The 20,586-nt window shown below is 31.7% G+C and overlaps 1 protein-coding gene and 1 pseudogene across 2 annotated transcripts; both read right to left on the bottom strand.

Moving 5' to 3' along the window:
• Nucleotides 1–9,869: 9,869 nt before the first annotated feature.
• Nucleotides 9,870–10,867, bottom strand: LOC123219723 (annotated as a pseudogene).
• An 8,347-nt stretch (nt 10,868–19,214) lies between these two features.
• LOC123218364 (protein PHLOEM PROTEIN 2-LIKE A1-like) lies at nt 19,215–20,270 on the bottom strand. Of its 2 annotated transcripts, none has more exons than XM_044639806.1 (3): nt 20,093–20,270; nt 19,885–20,006; nt 19,215–19,797 (listed from the first exon to the last, which is right to left on the bottom strand). In XM_044639806.1, the coding sequence occupies exons 1-3, from the start codon at nt 20,225–20,227 to the stop codon at nt 19,401–19,403; spliced, it is 654 nt and encodes a 217-aa protein (XP_044495741.1). In that variant the 5' UTR covers nt 20,228–20,270; the 3' UTR covers nt 19,215–19,400. The 2 variants fall into 2 exon arrangements, with proteins under 2 accessions (XP_044495741.1, XP_044495742.1); XM_044639807.1 differs by having other exon boundaries at nt 19,215–19,794.
• Between the last annotated feature and the right edge of the window lie 316 nt (nt 20,271–20,586).

The raw sequence follows: 20,586 nt of genomic DNA, 5'->3' as shown, positions 1-20,586 counted from the left end.
ATATATCATCCACATACACCAAAATATACACTGTTACCTCGTGATTCTTTAAGAAAAATAAGCTAGAATCAACCATAGAATTAACAAATCCTTTCCTCAACAATGCAGTCTTTAGCTTTTCATACCAGGGCCTAGGGGCCTGCTTTAATCCATACAGAGCCTTGACCAGCTTGCACACATGATTGGGTTTATCTGAATCTGCAAAGCCTCATGGCTGTGTCATGTAAACTTCCTCTTTCAATTCTCCATTCAAGAAAGCATTATTCACATCAACTTGATGGACATGCTAGCGAAAAGTAACTGCCAGAACCAACATTACTCTTATAGTAAACTGTTTCGCCACTGGACCAAACGTTTCAGCATAATCAATTCCTGGAACCTGCTGAAACCCCTTAGCCACCAGCCTTGCTTTCAATTTTTGCAAAGTGCCATCTGCATTCAGCTTTATCTTATACACCCACTTATGATCCACAACACTCATCTCTTTTAGAAAATGGTACCAAGTCCCAAGTTTGATTCATTTTCAAGGCTTGAAACTCTTTCTTCATTGCATTATATGACCCTTCATCACTAATGGCTTTTGCAATTGAGGTTGGTTCTTTAATACTTCCTCTCACCATATTATTCATAAACACCTTAGGCTTTAGAGAACCTGTCTTTGACCTGGTCACCATTGGATGACTAGACATTACCATCTTGTTCCCACCAATTTCAGCAGCTCGATTATTCTGAACCATTTCAGGTAATACAACTTCGAGGTTGATTCCAGGATAAGCATCAGTATTTTTCAATGTTTGAGGGGTTAAGATAGAATTTGACATGTGATCAGAGCAATTATTGGTGGGTTCAGAAAATGGTTTACTTGTAATGGTTCACATTGTACAGGTTGTGTAAAATTCTCAAAGTTAGATGTATGTTTATCAGGACACATTAGGATGAACTGAGAATCACCTAGAGTTGTGCTACCTTTTGAAGCATCAGAGTGATTTATACCAACTTTACTTTCTCTAGCATGTTGATTATGCTGCCTTGGAATATAACAACTATTGACCAAATCCATATCGTTTTTACTAGTGCTCAAACTTGACTCATTTAACTTGTAAAAACTCTCATCAGTGTTGAAAGGGAACATTTATTCTTCAAAAGTAACATTGGTACAATATACACTCTTCCCTCTGCATCCTTGCATCTAAACCCCTTTATGAGCTAAACTATATCCTATAAGCACACACTTCCTAGTATGAAAACTAAACTTATGCTTATTATAGGGCCTTAGATAAGGAAAACACAAACACCCTAAGACCTTTAGATTTGAGTATTCTGGATTGTTCTGAAAAAGAACCTGATAGGGTGACTCATTGATTAATACATCAGTGGGTAACCTATTGATCAAATAAACAGCTACCTGAAAAGCAAACCACCAATACTTCAAATTCATTCCAGCTTGTGACAACAATACTAACCCCATTTCTACAATATGTCTATGCTTTCTCTCAGCCCCACCATTTTGTTGATGCACATAAAGGCAAGGATGTCTAAATTTAATGCCTTGACTCTCTAAATATGGAGAGAAACTCTTATATTCTTCTCCCCAATCACTTTGCACTGTCTTAAATTTTTTTCTCAAATTGCCTTTCAACAAGCCTATGAAATTTGGCAAAGACACCTAAGGCTTCTGATTTGCTTTTAAAGGAAAAATCCAAGTAAACCTTGAGTAATCATCTACAAAGTGTATGTAGTACCTATAGCCCTCTCTTGATGTATACGGTGATGGATCCCAAATGTTTGTGTGAATCAATTCTAACACTCTAGTATTTGATGTAGGAAATGTAGATTGATGCTTTTTACCACATTGACAATCAACACAAACAAAATTTTTATTATGCAGTAACAGTAATATTTCCCAACCTAAGAACATTCTACACAACTTGTCTACCTGGATGACCAGGTCTTTTGTGCCACATATCAAAGCTACTACTATTACTAGGATACACACTGGAATTGAAAACAGAAAAATCAACACATTTATTCCCTTGACTAGAAACGGAACTTGTATGAACATGGGCAGCACATTCAGCACTTGGAGAATGATTTACTAGTTGATATAATCCATCTCTAAGCACTCCTTGAAGCAGAATACTCTTGGTGTCTTTGTCCTTAACAAAACAATATTCAGAGTTAAATTCCACAATAACATGGTTGTCTTTTGTGAGTTTAGAAATACTCAATAGGTTTTTAGTAATCTTAGGCACACAAAGTATATTCTTTAGGTGTATGGAACAATTGAAATTGCAAGAAGATAAGGAAACACAACCTGTATGAGTAATTGGAAGACACTCTTCATTGCCAACCTGTAACTGTTGTTTCCCATCATAGTTCATATGACTTGCAAGCCGACTGGCACTGGAAGCAACATGATCTGTAGCTCCAAAATCCATGAACCAGTTGAGATTTTTACTGTTTCTGGAGTGGCTATAAGTCCTTGAGCTTGCTAGGAATTTTTCATTACTTCTACAGAGTTATTTACATTAGTGGCACTGCCTACATTCTGATCAACATTAGGTGTAATAGCATAAGCAAATTGAACTGATATAGGATTATTAAGCTCTCCTTCATCTATATCATCAGCATAATTCATTACTCCTGCTCCTAATTTTTCCCTTCCACCAGTAAAACTTCGCATCATTCCTCTAGAACCTCCGACATAGGTTATATCAAACCTATGATAACATTGCAATGCAGCATGCCCAGCTTTAGTACATACTTGACATATCACCCTTGGCTTTGGAAAACCTTTACCTCTGCCTCTATTAAGAAAATTTTGCACATTCTCACCACTTACACTTCTAGATTTTGCTCTTTTAGAGAGACTGTTAGCATAGAATACACTCATATTTTGAACTCCATTATCTCCTCTCACATTCCAGTTATTGCTCTCTTTATCACCAAACTTTGTAACCATATTAACACTACCATCAACCATATTTAGTGAATAACTAGAATTCCAATAAAGTCTCTCCTCATACTTCTGTAACAGAAACTTAGCTTTAACTAGTGTTATATTTTCAGTAGATGAGTCCAATTTTGAACTGATGTGAACCACAACAGGATCAAACTCTGATCCAAGGCCATCAATTATGTAATTGAATGGGTCCTTATCAGACACATGTTGACCACTAGCTCCTAAGGCCTCAGCTATCTCTTTCATTCTCTTTACATACTTATGAACACTTAGCGATCCTTTCTTTAAACTTTGCAAATTACGTTTGAGCTTTACTACTCTAACTTTGGATTCAGTCACAAAGTATTCCTCTAATACTCTCCAAATAGCATTTGCACTATCACATTTAGAGATATGACTAAACATACATTCAGAAATTGAAGCAAGAAGCCAGCTTATCAGAAGCTTGTCATACCTTTTCCAAACCTGATACTGAGGGTTTTGTTGCTTGACCGACGTTCCTGAATCAGTTGGAACCTTTACAAATGGCAAAGGACACTTTAAGATTCCTGTAAGTTGTTCTTCTAATTCATCAACGCCAATAGTAGGTAACACTTACGCTCTCCAATAGCGATAATTCTCCTTATTCAACTTTAGAGTAATTGCTTGTAAACTTGACATTGGAAAGTTTATTCCAAACGAAGCACCATAACTCTGTGTTGATCCAGAGTTAATAGAACACTCAGGAGTAAGAAAAGAACTAAAGAAAGATGAATAATTAGCCATTGACACAAGTCGAAGGCCCAGATACTATGTCAAAAATATATATTAGGTTTATAAATATGAAGATTGAAACTCAAATTACACAAAAACCAATTGGTTTGTGTTAAAGTCCAATCCACAATACTTATATACCACTCTCTTATATTCTATTTATTAAATGTAGGATTTTTAATCTCCGACACTCTCGCTCAAGTGCAACCACTTAGACTGTTAAATCCGTCGGTTGGCTCAATCAGTTTTTAGTTAGGTGCATTATCACTTGTAATCAATAACACTTTAAGCTTTTAGGTTGTTAAGCCTACCATTTGGCTCATGCTCTGATACATGAAATGAATTCACTTACACATAAAAATACACAAAGAAATCAAAGAAGCTCAGAACTCTCCAAAAACAGAAATTGAATCACACAAAACTTATGAGATTAAGAAAACAACAGTCTATTTATACACATTTTCACATTGACAACTGTCTACATTTAATCATCACTGTTAAATAAATAAGATGATCACTATCTCCATTGTATTCCCGCCAAAACACCAATCAAACAAGACATTCATCTAAAGCATAAGATAGGAGACGATGAACAGGATCCTTAAGTCGAGTAAATGAACTTTCTTTCTGTTTCAATTCTTTTGTTTGCAAAAATGATATCGCTCTACTTATGCTCTATGCACCGTTTTGTCAACTTCCACTTAATACTCCGTTAAGTCACCCTTTTATTATCACCTTTTCTTTCTGTCATAACCTACTTCCATTCAGCCAGTATGCTTAACAATCAGCATCTCGAATGTTGTAATATCAGGGGATAAATATTTTTTTTTCTTTTTTATTAGCAAAGATATTGAATTGAATTGCATAGCAAGCAAAGAGAAAATCAAAACAATAAAGTAATCACCCAAGACATAAATTTACCTAGTTTGACAATATGCCTACATATACGGAGCAGCCATTCTTATTTTTATTATGAAGGAAATATGTAGAAAATATGCACATTATATATTAAGGTTTCCTTTATATAACTGGTAACTTAAGTAACGTCCCAACTAAAATTCTTCAGCCCCAATGGAATAATCATTCCTTCGATGGAACACCCTTTCTACTCTTTAATCTTGGTTATTTTCCAAGTGAATTGCCCTATTTGTCTTCTGGTTCTGCTTCCTACAATTTAGATGCTATAGACATGCTTGGAACAATCATTGAAATAACTTGTTTTGCTAAAGAACGACTATAGACCTTTTGGTATGACCTACAATAATTTTGTGGAATGTTTTTGTCCTAATCTATTATGACACTTGAAACATCCATTCTTAGCTTTAAAAGATCTCATTCTATATTACATGATTTAGAATGTTCGCTCCTTCATCATGCAATGTTTCTTCTATTGTTTTAGGGTCTTTAGGTGATAAGTAATCTTAGAATATATGAGTTACACTTTTAACAATCTCCACCTTAAATAGGTATTCTAATACTTTTGAAAAATAATAGTATTAACAATTAAAGTGGTGTAGTGGAGGCGCCAAAGGTCCTGAGATAAAAACGTGTCCTTGATAGGGTGGCCTCTCTGAATTTTACTTTACATGTCTTCAGGTTTGGATTGTTGTTTGATTGAACCAGTTAAGATCGAGCACCTCATATTTCAGCTTGGATTAATTAGCGCATCGATGTGATGTAGAGGTAGGTTAAACATCATGTAATTTTCACTCTGTTAGATTTAGAGTGTGTATCGTGAATGTTACTATAGTAGATTTCTCTTTCATCCTCATATGTAGGTAGGTTATGCCAAGCCACATCAAATATTATTTCTCTTTAGCGGGTAACTTATATTTTATATTATTATCAATCTCCCAAAAACTCCATCTGTGGTACTAAACAAACTTAGATGGATAAACAAGCTAGTATCAACCTAAGTTAGATCTCTAACTTGAGATTGACTCATTCAAGCTAGTGTATAGTATTATCAAAGTTTTGCCTACATGGTGAACAATATTATTATCAAAGTTTTGCCAACATGGTGAACAATATCATTGGTAGGATAAACAATATCATTGAATAGGTAAATAAGTCAATCTCCAGCTAAGTCGATTCTTGATCCCACTCAAGATTGACTCATAATGGGATGATATATTTTTGGGCAGATTGATGAATAGAAAATTTAGAGTCTACAGTTTTGACAAGCTAAGATTATAAAAGGAGAATGAGAAAGTATAGCATATAAGACACTTGATTTCTTCCATAGATTATTTTACAAAAGTCTCATACATTTTATTTATTTTTACAATATGAATCTTTTTTATATATAATAATATTGCTGATCATCATTATCAATTATCTAATATAAAATATTTACTTACAGAAAACGAATAATTAATATTCTTGAGAGGATAAAAATATCTATCTTGAATATATGCATGGATATCATGTTACCAAAAGAAAGATTCCAGATAAATTTAAACCAGAGCATGTAGAAGTTAAGATTTGGATAGACAATTTAGTGCAGACTTTTGAGTTATTAAACCTTTTTATGGGATGATCCAATAAGCTTCTGAATTGGCTAGGTCTTTCTCTTTAAAATCTGAACACAACAATTTTACCAATCCAAAATAGTCATAAATAGGGTTCAAGAGAAGAATACCGATGCAATCTAGACAAATTTCAAGAGTTTATGGATTCAAGTGATTTGACTTAAACAAGTATTTTTATAATATGACCAAAAATCTTGTGAATTAAATTGAATTATGTTTTTTTCATTAAATTAAATGTACAGATAGATTTCAAGAGCTTAATGGATTAAGTGATATGACTCAATCATATATTTCTATAAACTCTATCTCCAATTCAATATCTTATAACATGAGCAAAGATCTTGCAAATTGAATTGCATTATGTTTTGTTCATTTAAATTATCTTACATGTCTCGACTATGTTAGAGACTAAAAATCTCACATCTAATAAATAGAACATAAAAGAGTGGTATATAAGTGTTAAAAATTAGACCTTAATATAAATCAATTGATTTTATGTAATATGAGTTTCAATTTTTACACTTGTAAGTCTAATATGTATTTTTGATATGATAGTAGAACACGAGTCAAACGGCAAGCTTAACAGCCTAAGGTATTCCTGGATACAAGCGATAACCCACCCAACCAAAAATTGACTGAGCCAAACGACGAGTTTAATAACCTATGGTACTTGCGCTTGAGTAGAGGAGTTAGAAACTAAAAGTCTGATGTCTAATAAATAGAACATAAGTAAATGGTAAATAAGTGTTAGAGATTGAATTTTAACATAAGCCAATTGGTTTTGTGTAATAAGAGTTTCAATCTTTATATTTGTAAGTCTAATATATATTTACGATAGACTAGATTGTCTAAACGATGTACCTCTTACTTATGATTTTCTATTATTACAAGAATCTTAATTTGCTATCCTAATCCAAACTAAAGATAAACGAGATTGTTTGTCAACCACTATGCACTATGGGAAACTTGTATATATGTAGAGACATCATAGCCAATGCTAGAAGCTGAGATTGGTATATGTAGTTGTAATTAATTTACCAATGCCAAACTAAACCATTATTTGATTTTGTATAATTTTCAGCCCCTCTATTTTCTCATAATCATGAAATTTTTTTTTTTCCATTATCACATAAGCTCTTATTCTAATGCCTAAACCAAAGTGATTCTCTATCTTAATCATATAGACATTTATTCTTCAATATATGCATGACAAGATTAGACTTTCAATTTTGGTTTCTACTTGAAAATGACAGAAACTTAGTAGATTTCTAATAGAATTATAGTGGAAACAACGAGTTCTAGAGCAAGGTGAACAATCAAGCATGGTTGAATGAATGTCTGGATATTATCTTTGTTTGACCTTATCCATCAATCTTATCACATATTTAAAAATTCAGATAATCACTTACTCAATGGGATATGATAAGAATTGGATACACAATTGTGCATTGTAATGAATGACCATTCATTGTCTTCTATAAATAAAGACAAATTTTCAATCTTTTAGGACTTTTTGAAAAACACATATACTGACACCCATTCATATACACTTGTGCTTGTGCATAACTATTTTAGCAGACTAAGTTATGCATGTTTTACTTCCCTTTTGCTCATTCCTCATATGGATACTGAGGCACCATCCTCTTCCTCAATTGAGATCGACACTCATCATCATTTCGGCATTGTAAATTATGAAGAAGTCACCAATGCTAGTATAAAATCTTAAAACACCTTATAGTTTGCTAGTAATCTATTGTAAAACATTTCGTATTAAACGGATCCCAAGAGGTGTGTATGGTATATATATGTGATATGTTTATTTTATATGAAAATTTTAAATTACGGTTTCCACTGCATATGTACTTTTTCATAACCATAAACACTAACAACCTAAAACACCCATTTTTAGCTTGGAACGACCTTGTTCTAAATTATACGCTATAATTTTAACAATCTCCACCTTTACAAATACCTGCACCCTTAGAAGACTAGGTCAACTTTGAAAATATATATCACCACCTGAAGCCCTAACACATTACAACTTGCAAATAGTAACTTGCTACAACTCCAAACAATGTTTGAGCTTCTCCTAAGGTAAGACCTTTGTAAACATATTTGCTGCATTATTATTGGTGTGCGTCTTCATTAATAGAGAATCTCACATGAAAAAATCAACTTTTTAACCTTATGATACCTCACATTAATGTGCACTACAAAAAAATTATTAGCAAGAAAATATTGACAAGAGGATAAATATTCCGTCGTTAAAGTACTTTTTATAATTTTAGTGATAAATTATTTATTTTCTCATTAAAGCTAAAAAGAAAAAAATTATACTTTTTAACAATTGGTTTTTATAATTCCTTGTTGTAAACTGACAAGTGCATCTTTATTGGTTTAATATATGTCAAAGAATCATGCGTATCCCCAAGTCACTACTTGCTAAAGCAGCAAGGGGTTTGAGCTATAGGTGGAGTTCAAGTTTCTCAAGGTTGAACATATCTTTTGAGGATGTGAATATTCATCAAGGTGGAGAATGTTGAATTAAGTGGCTCATATTCGGAGAATTTGCTTCACTTAAAGTTCTCAAATTGATAGAAGGCCTTCCATCATATAAGAATGGGCTATCAAGATAATGAAAAAGTTGAATGAGGTCATTATAAGAAAGGAATTAACAACTGTTCAAGGCATCATTGAAGAGAAGAATAATTGTTTTACCTAATTTGTTGTTGCCCTTACTAGAAGCACATTAGTCATTCCGAAGAGAAACAGATTTTTCAAATGACCATTCCAAACATGTCGATTTGTGAAAACTTGAACAAGAAGGGTAATGAGGATGTTCCATGGAGAATGAGCAAGGGTAAAGAGCATAAGGTGCTCCATCCAATATCAATGGAATGCTCATTCTGTTGGACCAACTTAAGAATTTAAGTAGGGATACTATTGTATTTTGGGTTTTACTATGCAAAAGAAACTCTAGTTTACATTATGAATGAGTTTTAGTCTTTTACACGTATTTTATTTAGACTTTAATAAAACGATGGCTCCATGGATGTAGGAACATTACGAAGTCACGTAAATTTGCATGTCTTGTGATTCATTGCTTTTGCCTTGAATTTATCATACATTGTGCAACTCAATTCAATTTCTTGCAAGTTTTAAAATACAACATAATATCCCAACAAGAAATTGGTTGATGACTTAAAAGAAACAAATTGATTTAATATTTAGAACACAAATGAAGTAAAACACCTGATGAATTTGCCAATGACAACACGTATGTTGTATTTGCAACTTGAAACATTTGTTGATTACTGTGCTTGTGTTGTATACTTTGGGAATTCGATGCTTTAAAAGAAGCACCGTTTCCTAGGATCCCCGACTAAATAATTTTTTTAAAAATGAAACAAAGGAAATGACTATTATAGATTGAAGCCGAGTTCTAGTCAGAACAACCCTACCTTTATGAGATCCTAGTCAGATCAAATTTCTAGTCAGATCAAAATAAATAGTATGAGATTGAAGCCGAGTTCTAGTCAGATCAAATTTCAAAGAAGAATGAAGAAAATAGAATGCTGAAATTTTTATGGAGCAATCTCATACTATTGCTTTTATTTATTATCTTCGCAAATGTAAACTCTCACATTTTTATTTATTACAATAGAATTCATAGTGAGAAAGTACAAGATGAGACACAGACCAACTAAATTATTTATTTAGTATCTTGTAATTTTTTAGTTTTGCAAATGTCTCATCGTTCATTATCCTCCTTCTCAATTCAGGCAGTGGCTGCGCACCGGGTGGATGACGATCTTATTGACAATCATTCCACTTTTCCACTGGGAATTGTGTTTAAACATCGAGATTTCCATGTCTCCAGTCATACTGCAAGATGTAACGAATTCACCAATTCGGAACTCTGTCCATTTGTTTTTTGGCAACTTACTCAAGTCCTCTTCGCGTTCAATGGTCTCATGGTAATTGGGAATGACGAGTTTTAAGTTCACTGGAAGATCTTTAAATCCACATGCTCCATCCTTCATCATTAACACAAACGAAACTTGGTAAACCATCCCTGGAGTGAGGTTTTTAGCAGGGAATTTCTTGCTCACGTCGAGCCTACAGACGTTCAACAATTCAGCCACCTCAACTTGAACACACGTACGACTGCAAAAACATAATTCATTTAATTAATTATTCTTCCTTTAATTGAAAATAAGGTAGAAAACTATAAATTTATATATGTAATATATAAATACCTTGTGTGTCTGGCTTGTAAGTCCAATTCCAGTAACGTTTATCGTCTCCCCAAGTGATTTAGAGACCCCTTGCATGAATGTCAAAGGCGTTAGCCCCTAAAAGCCTGTCAAACCAAAACTTCTGCAGTAAAACATTAATTAATTGATTATTAGTGTTAAAATTAATTGGTACAAATATATCTATATATATATATATATATATATATGATATTGAAGGTGTTACTTGCCAGTTTGTTTTGGTTCAAGAAGATTCCACCCTGGAGCTGTTCAACCAGATTGTCGCTGCTGGCGTCAACCTGGGATTCTCCTTCTTTCAGAATGGCATGGAGGTTGTGTGGGAGCTGAACTTGAGCTGAAGCCATCTCCTGATCACTATTCTCTTTCAAATTTTAAGCAACTCTTACTGATGATGTTCGTTGGCCATGCAGACCAAGAATTTATGGCTGAGATGATCAAATTAACTACATTTTTTGTTTACTTTCTTTTTTCTAATGAGAATCTTGTTTCGCTTTCTTAAATCGAAAGGAAAATTAAGATTCTCTTATCCAGCCTCGAGATAACATGAGCTATACGCCGTCCAATATTGCCTTTGCATAGATGCATTATTATTCTTAGAGAAGAAAAAAAAGTATTAAAATTCTTTATATGAATTACTATTCTGTGCCACTAAGCTGTCTATCTGGAATTTTGGAATGAAATATCCGAATCCAGAGTCAGAAAAGTAGTTGTATTTTTTCACAAAACTATTATTCTATTGTCTAGACCAAAAGTGATTGTCTATATCATAAATTATTCTATAATAAGATGAACATTCTTTCATTTTCGTTCTTAAAAGAAAGATTCACAATCCATTATAAGCATATCGAATGTTCTTATCCAAGAGGATAAATGCTGCTTTTTTGCAAGATATTGAATTGAATGGCAGAATAAGTAAAGAGAAAATCAGATCAAGAAAGTAATTAGACAAGACATATAAATTTATGTGGTTTGACAATGTGCCTTGATCCACGGAGCAACTATTCTTGTTTAAGAAAACTATGTAGAAAATATATACATTATACATATTAGGGTTTCCTTATATAACTGATAACCTGAGTAAAACAAAATGCAATAATGCCTAACTATCAATTCTCCAGCCTCAATGGAATGGTCATTCCTTGGATGGAACACTTGTTTTGCTCTTTAATCTTAGAAGTTCATAGTGAAATTGCCTTGTTTGTCTCCTTGCTCTGCTTCTCGCAAATTAATTAGATACACTTGGAATGACGAATAGGATGGCCACTACAATGATGCGTTTTACTAAAGAAAACAGTTGGCCAATAACATTTTTGTGGAATGGTCTCGTTCTTATCTAATATGACATGTGGAATGTCTGTTCCTAGTTTGGAATAACCTCGTCATTATGAATTACATCATCTAGAGTGTTTGTTCCTCGATTATGTAATGATTGTTCCATTGTTTTAGGATCTTTAAGTAATGAGTAATTCTTCAAAAATGAGCTACGTTTTTTACAATCTCTTCCTTGACAAATATTCACAACCATGGAAGACTAGCTCAACCTTGAAAACATATATATCTGTGACACCACTCTCCAGACACTTACCTCTAGATGGAACATGACTCAAAGAGACGCACACTACTTAATGTAGTGGAATTAAAGAGCATGCCAAATCATTTAACTCAAAACGTGCAAAAAGGTGCATAAATAAAATCTTGAAGTCATACCTCCATAATAATAAGATAACAGTAATAAAACTCCTTAACACATGTTTAAATTACTGAATCATGTAACTCAGTGCATAAACTCCACAAAGACTTAGAAGTGAAAAATAATAATAGTAAATATCTCAAAATATGAAATGATTCTCTGGCCTTATTACCTCATGCAACAAATTGAGTTGGACTACTAACTCCTCCACATGTCTTGTTACTCGCCTCTACCATTAAAACTTTAGAAAAAAATGGGTGAATAATAAGACACTCAATAAGTAGATAACCCCTCAACACTTAGCAAAAAACATAAACTAGAAACTCGTGTTTTATTGTTGAGTTTTCTGCTCTTTAATCTTATAATTTTGGAAAAATATATTTTGTGCCTGCAATTTGGTTTAACTATCACTTTAGTCTTATAAAATTTTTAGTAACATTTGAGTCTCTCCATTATGTTTTAGTTCTCATCATTTGCAAACCTAGGCTTCAAAATGTTAGTAGCTCTTTCAATATTTAGATAAATGTATAAAAGAATTTCTACTATTGCAGAATAAGTGAAACTCTATTTGCACTAATGATGATATATCATTGATTTTAAATTAAAAATATAGTAACATTTAATTATATGATAACATATTATTAATACCTAAATTAATATTTATTATAAATACATGTAACATCATTCTTTAAGAATCCTAGAGGGAACTCCTTTGCAACATAGACACCATTATAAGTTGGTTAAACTTACCTAATGACTTTTGGTTCTAGAAACGAATTTTTTATGGTTAGGGTTGGATTGAACCAAGTCAAACTGAAAAGACCAATTTAAACTCTATTTGGAACTAGAACAGTCAGTAGAAGGGCAAGTTTAACTTGCTCAAGTTGCCAAGGAGTTTAACAGAGAAACCGTTAGAAAATTGCCAAAAATGAAAGAAAAAAGTATAATCACCAAAGAAAAAACAAAAAAAGATGAAAAATCGTCAAAGCAAATAAATTTATTGGTGACTTGTTAGTGACTGGACTGAGTCAAATTAACTCAATTTGAACTCGAGTTGGGGCTATCCCTTCTCAAGTTCGACTTCAACTCAACTACTAATATCCAACCCTAGTTCAGGTATGAGTCACTTGTCAGAGAAGAAATAATGTGAGGCCATACCATCCATGAATAGGATAAAAATAATCAACCTGCTATTATACCCACTTTGCATAGATTTATAAGTTCACACAAAGAGGGAAAGGTTGGCGTTCATCAACCAAATTTAACTTGAAGCTCCTGTCATATCAAATGCATTGATTTCCCTTCACTCTAGCAAATTTAATAAAAGGTGATGAAATTTTTCATTCCAAAAAGTCAAAAATTTGTCCTAAAAAGCCAATTACGATGAAACATCATACGTCAAAAAAGGTGCATTACCAATGGATAATGCCCATGAAAAAATAAATGGTCTTTGATATCTAGTCATTGTGGATGAAACGGTGTTTTGTTATAAAAGGATACACCTTTTGAGATGAAATTTTTTATCTATAAATGAATAAGATTTCATCCCAAAAAGAACACATTTAGTGAGGAAATATTTCATTTTTGTTTATGCAAAGAATTGAGGATAAAATTTTTCATTTTTGATTATATAGTGAATTCAAGAGAATATCTTTCGTCCTTAGTTGTATAGTGATTAGAGACAAAATTTTTCGTCTTCAATTATACAATAAATTGGAGACAAAATTATTTGCTCTTGATTGTATAGTGAATCAAGGACGAAATTTTTTGTCCCTGATTATATAATGAATTGGGTCAAAATTTGGCATCCTTAATTATAATATAAATTGAGGTTAACTTTTTCTCCTATGTTTACATGGTGAATCAGGAACTAAAATTCCGGTTCTTGTTTATATAGTGAAATTGAGACATTTTTTGCTTGGACAAAAATTTTGATCTTAAATGAAAATTAATATTTATATTATTGATCCTTGAACTGTAACCATTCATATAAATCATATTTTCAGCTAAATAAAAAAAATATTAATCATATCAAATTGTTACCACTACAAATCAACTATAAAGAAACATGTGATTAATTCTGAATTGCTCTGTGGAAGCCACTGTGCTAAGCATGAACCACTTCATCCACCACCACCTCAATAGCATCATTTTGGTCTTTTAAAACTTGAACTTCCCCTTAACGATCCTTTGATGTTAAAATACGGACTACATTTGGTAAAGAATCAAAACGTGCGGCAACCGAACTCTCATCTTTCTCGCCATCTCTTCCCTTAAATACTGTAGTTATCACAAGACCACAAAAATTGAGAAAGGAATGCAAATTAATATTAAAATATGCACAATGTAGCTAATTAATATAAATAAAAAAAAATATTACTTCAGATTTCATCGGTTTTGGACAAAGCTTCGCTATAACTTACATGTTAAATTACTAAACAAGATATAAACAAAAAACTCTTCATTGAAAAATGGAAAATTACTGCTCCCTCCGGCAATCCATCGAAAATTCCCTTTTTGAGTCTTTCTCTATAACTTACATGTTAAATTACTAAACAAGATCTTATGTCTATTTAATTTAAAGGTAAAAGAATCAGAAAACCAAAAAATGGTTGGGTAAGGGTTACATAAGATCACTAGGGGTTCATATTAGACACTCCGCCACTCCGCCAAATTCTCTATGTCTAAATTTAAATTAATAATTTTAAAATTGTAATCTAATCTTTAATATAATCTCACGAAAGAAAAAAAGATATTAGTGACTCTCCTTTTTCTAATAAACAGAGAAAGAGAGAGTTAAAGAATTCAACAAGTAGAACTTTGGTCGGTAAGATTAATATTTTGAGATGAAACTAAAAATAAATCTTAAGTTTTGGGAGAAGAAAGTAAAACTTCATCCCCTAAATTTATAATTTTGTAACAAATATAAAATCGTCTATAAAATTATCCTTTTGGGACGAAACTAAATTTGTTTTTCAGGACATAATTAAATTTTTGTCCAATGAAATTATCATTTTTAGACAAAACTAAAAATGTCTATAAAAAGGAATCCTAAGTTTTGGGTTCTTATCCCTTAAAATTATCATTCTAAGACGAAATTGAAAATATCTCTAAAATAAAATGTTAAGTTTTGGAGACGAAAGTAAAATTTCGTCTCCTAAAATTATCATTCTAGGATAAAAATAAAATCTTCCATAAAATTATTATTTTAGAACCAAACTAAAATTATCTCTTAAAATGAATCTTAAGTTTTAGAAGATAAAATTAAACTTTGGTCTCCTAAAATAATCCTTCTAGGAAGAAATTAAAGTTTTGTCCCTGAAAGTAAAATTTTGTCCCAAAAATGAATCCAAGTTTTAGGGGACGAGATTGAGATTTTGTCTCCTAAAATAATTATTTTAGGATGAAATTAAAATTTCGTCCTTAAAAGTAACATTATGGGACAAATGTAAAATCTCATTCCTAAAAATGAATCCTATGTTTTAAGGGACAAAATTAAAATTTTGTCTCTTAAAATAATCATTCCAGGACGGAATTAAAATTTCATCTCCTAAAATAATCATTTTAGAATGAAATTAAAATTTCGTCCCTAAAAGTAACATTCTAAATCGAAAATAAAATTTTGTCACTAAAATTATCATTTTGGGATGAAATTTAAATTGTTTCTAAAAATGAATTCTAAGTTTTAAGGGTCAAAATTAAAATTTTGTCTCCTAAAATATTTTTTCTGACTAAATTAAAATTTCATTGATAAAAATAACATTTTGGGATGAAATTAAAAATTTGTCTCTAAAAATAGAATTTTGGGACGAAATTAAAATAGTCTTTAAATTGAATATTTGTTGTAGTGCTTGTGGAGATTGTTGTTTAAGATTTTTCATTCCTTGCCACCAATTATGCTCTTTAAGGTATAATACATCTTAGTACTACATGGATATAAGGAATAGGTTAAGGCATAAGCCTCTTCTAAAATTTTCCTCTTTAACTCTTTATGATTTGGCACACAAATTTTGTTTTCCATCATTAGTATCTCGTAATCCTTTATCGTAAAATCAGCTCACAATCCACTACTAACTTCATTCTTCAACTTCATCAGATAAGGGTTTAAATGTTGCATTTTATAGATTCAATCAATTAAGAAGGGTTAAACTTGAAGGGTGGCTAATAACATTCGTAAATCACTCATAACCAACTTAGTCCTCATAATTCAGTCAATGGGGAATAAGGTTTCACCTTCATATAAACTACAACACCTAAAGACTTCGTACTAAGTGAATTTGCGACAATATTGACCTTGCTTGGATGGTAATCGATTGTGTAATCACAATCTTTAATAAGTTCAATCTATTTCCTTTGTTGAAGGTTCAACGCCTTATATGTGAATAAATATTTCAAGCTCTAATTATTTGTATAGATTTGATAAGTTACCTCGTATAACTAATGTCTCAAGATTTTTAATACACAAACCACAATTGCAAATTCTAAATCATGAGTTAGGTAGTTCATCTCATGCTTTTTAAGTTGTCTAGGCATAAGTTATCACCTTCCTATGTTTTATCAATACACAACTCAAACCTTGTTTGGATGCATCACTATATATCACAACCCTATCTGTACCCATGGGTAAGGCAAATATAAGGGTTGAAGTCAATCTAGTTTTCAACGCTTGAAATCTTCGCTCACATTCATCATCCCATTTAAACTTTACATCTTTCTGAGTTAGCCTAATTAACTGTGCTACTATTCTAGAAAATCCTTGAACAAATTTTTGATAATACCCAACAAGACCAATAACAATGACCATTAGAAAATTAGAATCCAAAAATACAAATAGTTTGCAACATTTCTTTTCCTTTTTCGTTAATACAATAATTCGACTATGTGACTTTTCCATTAGTATTGTACATATGAATGAGAATAATCTCATAACCTCTATGGACACGTGACTCAAAAATTGTCTTTGGCATCTTTCTTCAAATCTAAGTGTACTCATTTATTTGTCATGTTTAACAAATATATAAAATATAATGTACAATTTTCACAAAACAATTTTAATATATTATATGTATTTTTCAGGGAAGAAAAGACAAAAATATGTGATATTTGTCTATGCCATATCAAGACTCATTCTTTGCTTCTATACACAAATCAATACTGTTACTTCCATATGCAATCGAAAAAATTTAATTTAAATTATATATACATTAAATCAACAATATTTGATGATTGAACATCAGTTTCCAAACCATGTTTTGATACCACATGTAAATCATAGTAATTATATTCAAGAAGAAACAATTAAACATCAAACTATCCTACCCCTAAATCTTAAATTTTATATGTTTCACATTGTTTGAAGATAGAAACAACATACCTTGAGCCATATTATTTTGAAATGTACAAAACATAAAGGGAATTGATGAAGAATTTGAAGGTTGTTGATTTCTCTACTTAACCTCTTGTTTTGATGATGGATAAAAACACTTAAGTTTTTCTATATGTTAGACTATGTTGTTGTGTGTAAGGGTTAGAAAGTGGACCAAACTCTTATTTATAAGGTTAATTGTAACTTCCATAAAAAGTTACACCAATATAAAAGGTCACATTTTTTCATAATAAAAAATCAAATCCTTTTACTATAAGTCACATTTTTTCATATTAGCCAATAAAATTTAGATATTAAAAATCTTATTAAAATTTTATTATTTTATGAAATTAATTCAATTATATTTAATAAAATAATTTTTTAATGTGGTTTTAGCCATAAATCATACACTATACCTCGTCTAATATTGCCTCTGTGCAGATGTAAGAAAATTCTTAGAGAAAGAAAAGAAAGTCTTACGGCATTATGTCACTTACCCATATTCTTTATATGAATTATAATTTTGTGCTACTAAGTTGTCTATCAAGAATTTTTTAAAGAAATATCTGAATATAGAGTCACAAATGTAGTTTTATTTTATCACGAAAACTATTATTTTACTTTCTAAACTAAAAGTGATTGTCTACATAATAAATTATTTCTATAATAAGACAAACATTTTTTCCTTATTCCTTTGAAAAAAAAAAGGATTCACAATCCATTATAAGCATCTTGAATGTTCTTATACAAGAGGATAAATTAAGTGCTCAAACCCAACTGATCAAGATATTACTTTTTTTTTAATAAAGCAACCAAATTATAGAGAAAGAAATGAAATTATGATAAAATTCTATAGCCGAACCTGCATATATTACTTCATACTTCCTTTCTTCCTCAACATGTACCTAGGTGTTGCTTTGAATAATCTAGATGTTCTCGCGGTTTTCTCCCAAATGTTTATAAAATGGTGGCTATGTCTTTAAGTAGGTTGCAAAGTTTTCCTTAAACATCCTTAATGAAAGAAACTCTAATCTTTTTTTGTTAAAAAAATTCTTTCACTAAAAAAGTAGGATTTTAGTAAGAAAAAAATAACAAAAGGATATATATAATCGTTATAAGTACTATTTTCATGATTTTAACAATCAAATATTTATACTTTAGTTAAAACTAAACAAATTTAGACTTTTGATAATGAATTTTATAATTTTTAAATTTCTTAATAAAAACTTATAAGCTTCTCATTATTCGTCTTAACGGTGTGTGAAAAACCGTCCAAACTTAATCAAATCATTCGACAAAAATAGCTTAGTTTAGTTTGGGTTGACGAACAATTCAATTTGGTTGGGAAAATTTAAAAAAATGTTTTATAGTTTATGGTTAAGTGTGGGTGAAAATGAAATTGGACCAATTAATCTTAAGCCCGAATAAGACAAAACTCAAGATTGACTTGAAACTAAAAGAGCCAACTTGAGATCAATTAATCTTAAGCCCGAATAAGACACAACTCACATGTTTGAAGTTATTATCACTGAATATGAAACAAAAGCAATGGCTATTGTACATTCGGGCTGAAGGCATAACAACCCTAGCTTAGATCAAATTTCAAAGTAGAAGGGAGAAAATAGAATGCTGAAACTTTTATGAAGCAATCTCATACCATTGCTTTTATTTATTATTATTGCAAACGTAAACTCTCACATTTTTATTTATTACAATAAAAGTCATTGTGAGAAAGTACTAGATGAGACACAAGTCAACTAAATTATTTAGTATCTAGAAACTCTTAGTCTCGCAAATGTCTCATCGTTCAATATCCTCCTTCTCAGTTGAGGCAGTGCCTGCGCACGGGGTGGAAGACGATCTTATTGACAATCAGCCCACTCTTCCACTGGGAATTGTGTTCAAACATTGAGATTTCCAAATCCCCTGTCATATTGCAAGATGTAATGAACTCACCAACTCGGACCTCTGTCCATTTGTTTTTTGGCAACTTACTCAGATCCTCTTTGCGTTCAATAGTCTCATGGTAATTGGGAATGGCGAGTTTAAAGTTCACCGGATGATTTGCAAATCCATATTCTCCGTCCTTCATCATTAACACAAAGGAAACTTGGTAAACTATCCCTGGAGTGAGGTTTTCGGCAGGGAATTTCTTGCTCACGTCAAGCCAACAGACCTTCAATAATTCAGCCACCTCAACTTGAACACATGTACAACTGTTAAAATATAATTGATTTCATTAATTAATCTTCATTTAACTAAAATAAAGCAGATAGCCAATATTTATATATAAGATATATAAATACCCTTGTGTGTCTGGCTTGTAAGTCCAATTCCAGTAACGTGTATCGTCTCCCCAAGTGATTGACAGACCCCTTGCATGAATGTCGAAGGCGTTAGCACTTAAAAGCCTGTCAACCCAAAACTTCTGCAAAACATTAATTAATTGATTATTAGTACTGAAATTAAATGGTTAAAAAATATAATAATTATAATATTGAAGATGTAACTTGCCAGTTTGTTTTGGTTCAAGAAGATTCCAGCCTGGAGCTGTTCAATGAGATTGTCGGAGGAGGCGTCAATCTGGGAGCCTCCCTCTTTCAGAATGGCATGGAGGTTGTGTGGAAGCTGAACTTTAGCTGAAGCCATCTCCTGATCACTCTTCTATTCAAAATTTCTAGTAACTGTTACTGATGATGTTCGTTGGCCATGCAGACCTAGAATTTATAGGTTGAGATGATCAAATTAATTACCTTTTTTTTTCTGTTTTTTTGATGAGAATCTGATCGCTTTATTTTTTTCAAAAGGATAATTGAGATTCTCTTATCTCCTACCTCCAGATAACAAGGGCTATACACTGTCCAATATTGCCTCTCCATGTAAATTTCTAGAACATTATGTCACTTACCCAGAATATTTATATGAATTATAATTCTGTGCTACTAAGCTGTCAATCTGGAATTTTGGAATGAAATATCCGAATCCAGACTCACAAAAGTAGTTTTATT

The sequence above is a fragment of the Mangifera indica genome, chromosome 6 (genome assembly GCF_011075055.1).
Source record: "Mangifera indica cultivar Alphonso chromosome 6, CATAS_Mindica_2.1, whole genome shotgun sequence".
Lineage (NCBI taxonomy): Eukaryota > Viridiplantae > Streptophyta > Magnoliopsida > Sapindales > Anacardiaceae > Mangifera > Mangifera indica.
This window is presented reverse-complemented; position numbering and strand designations above follow the sequence as displayed.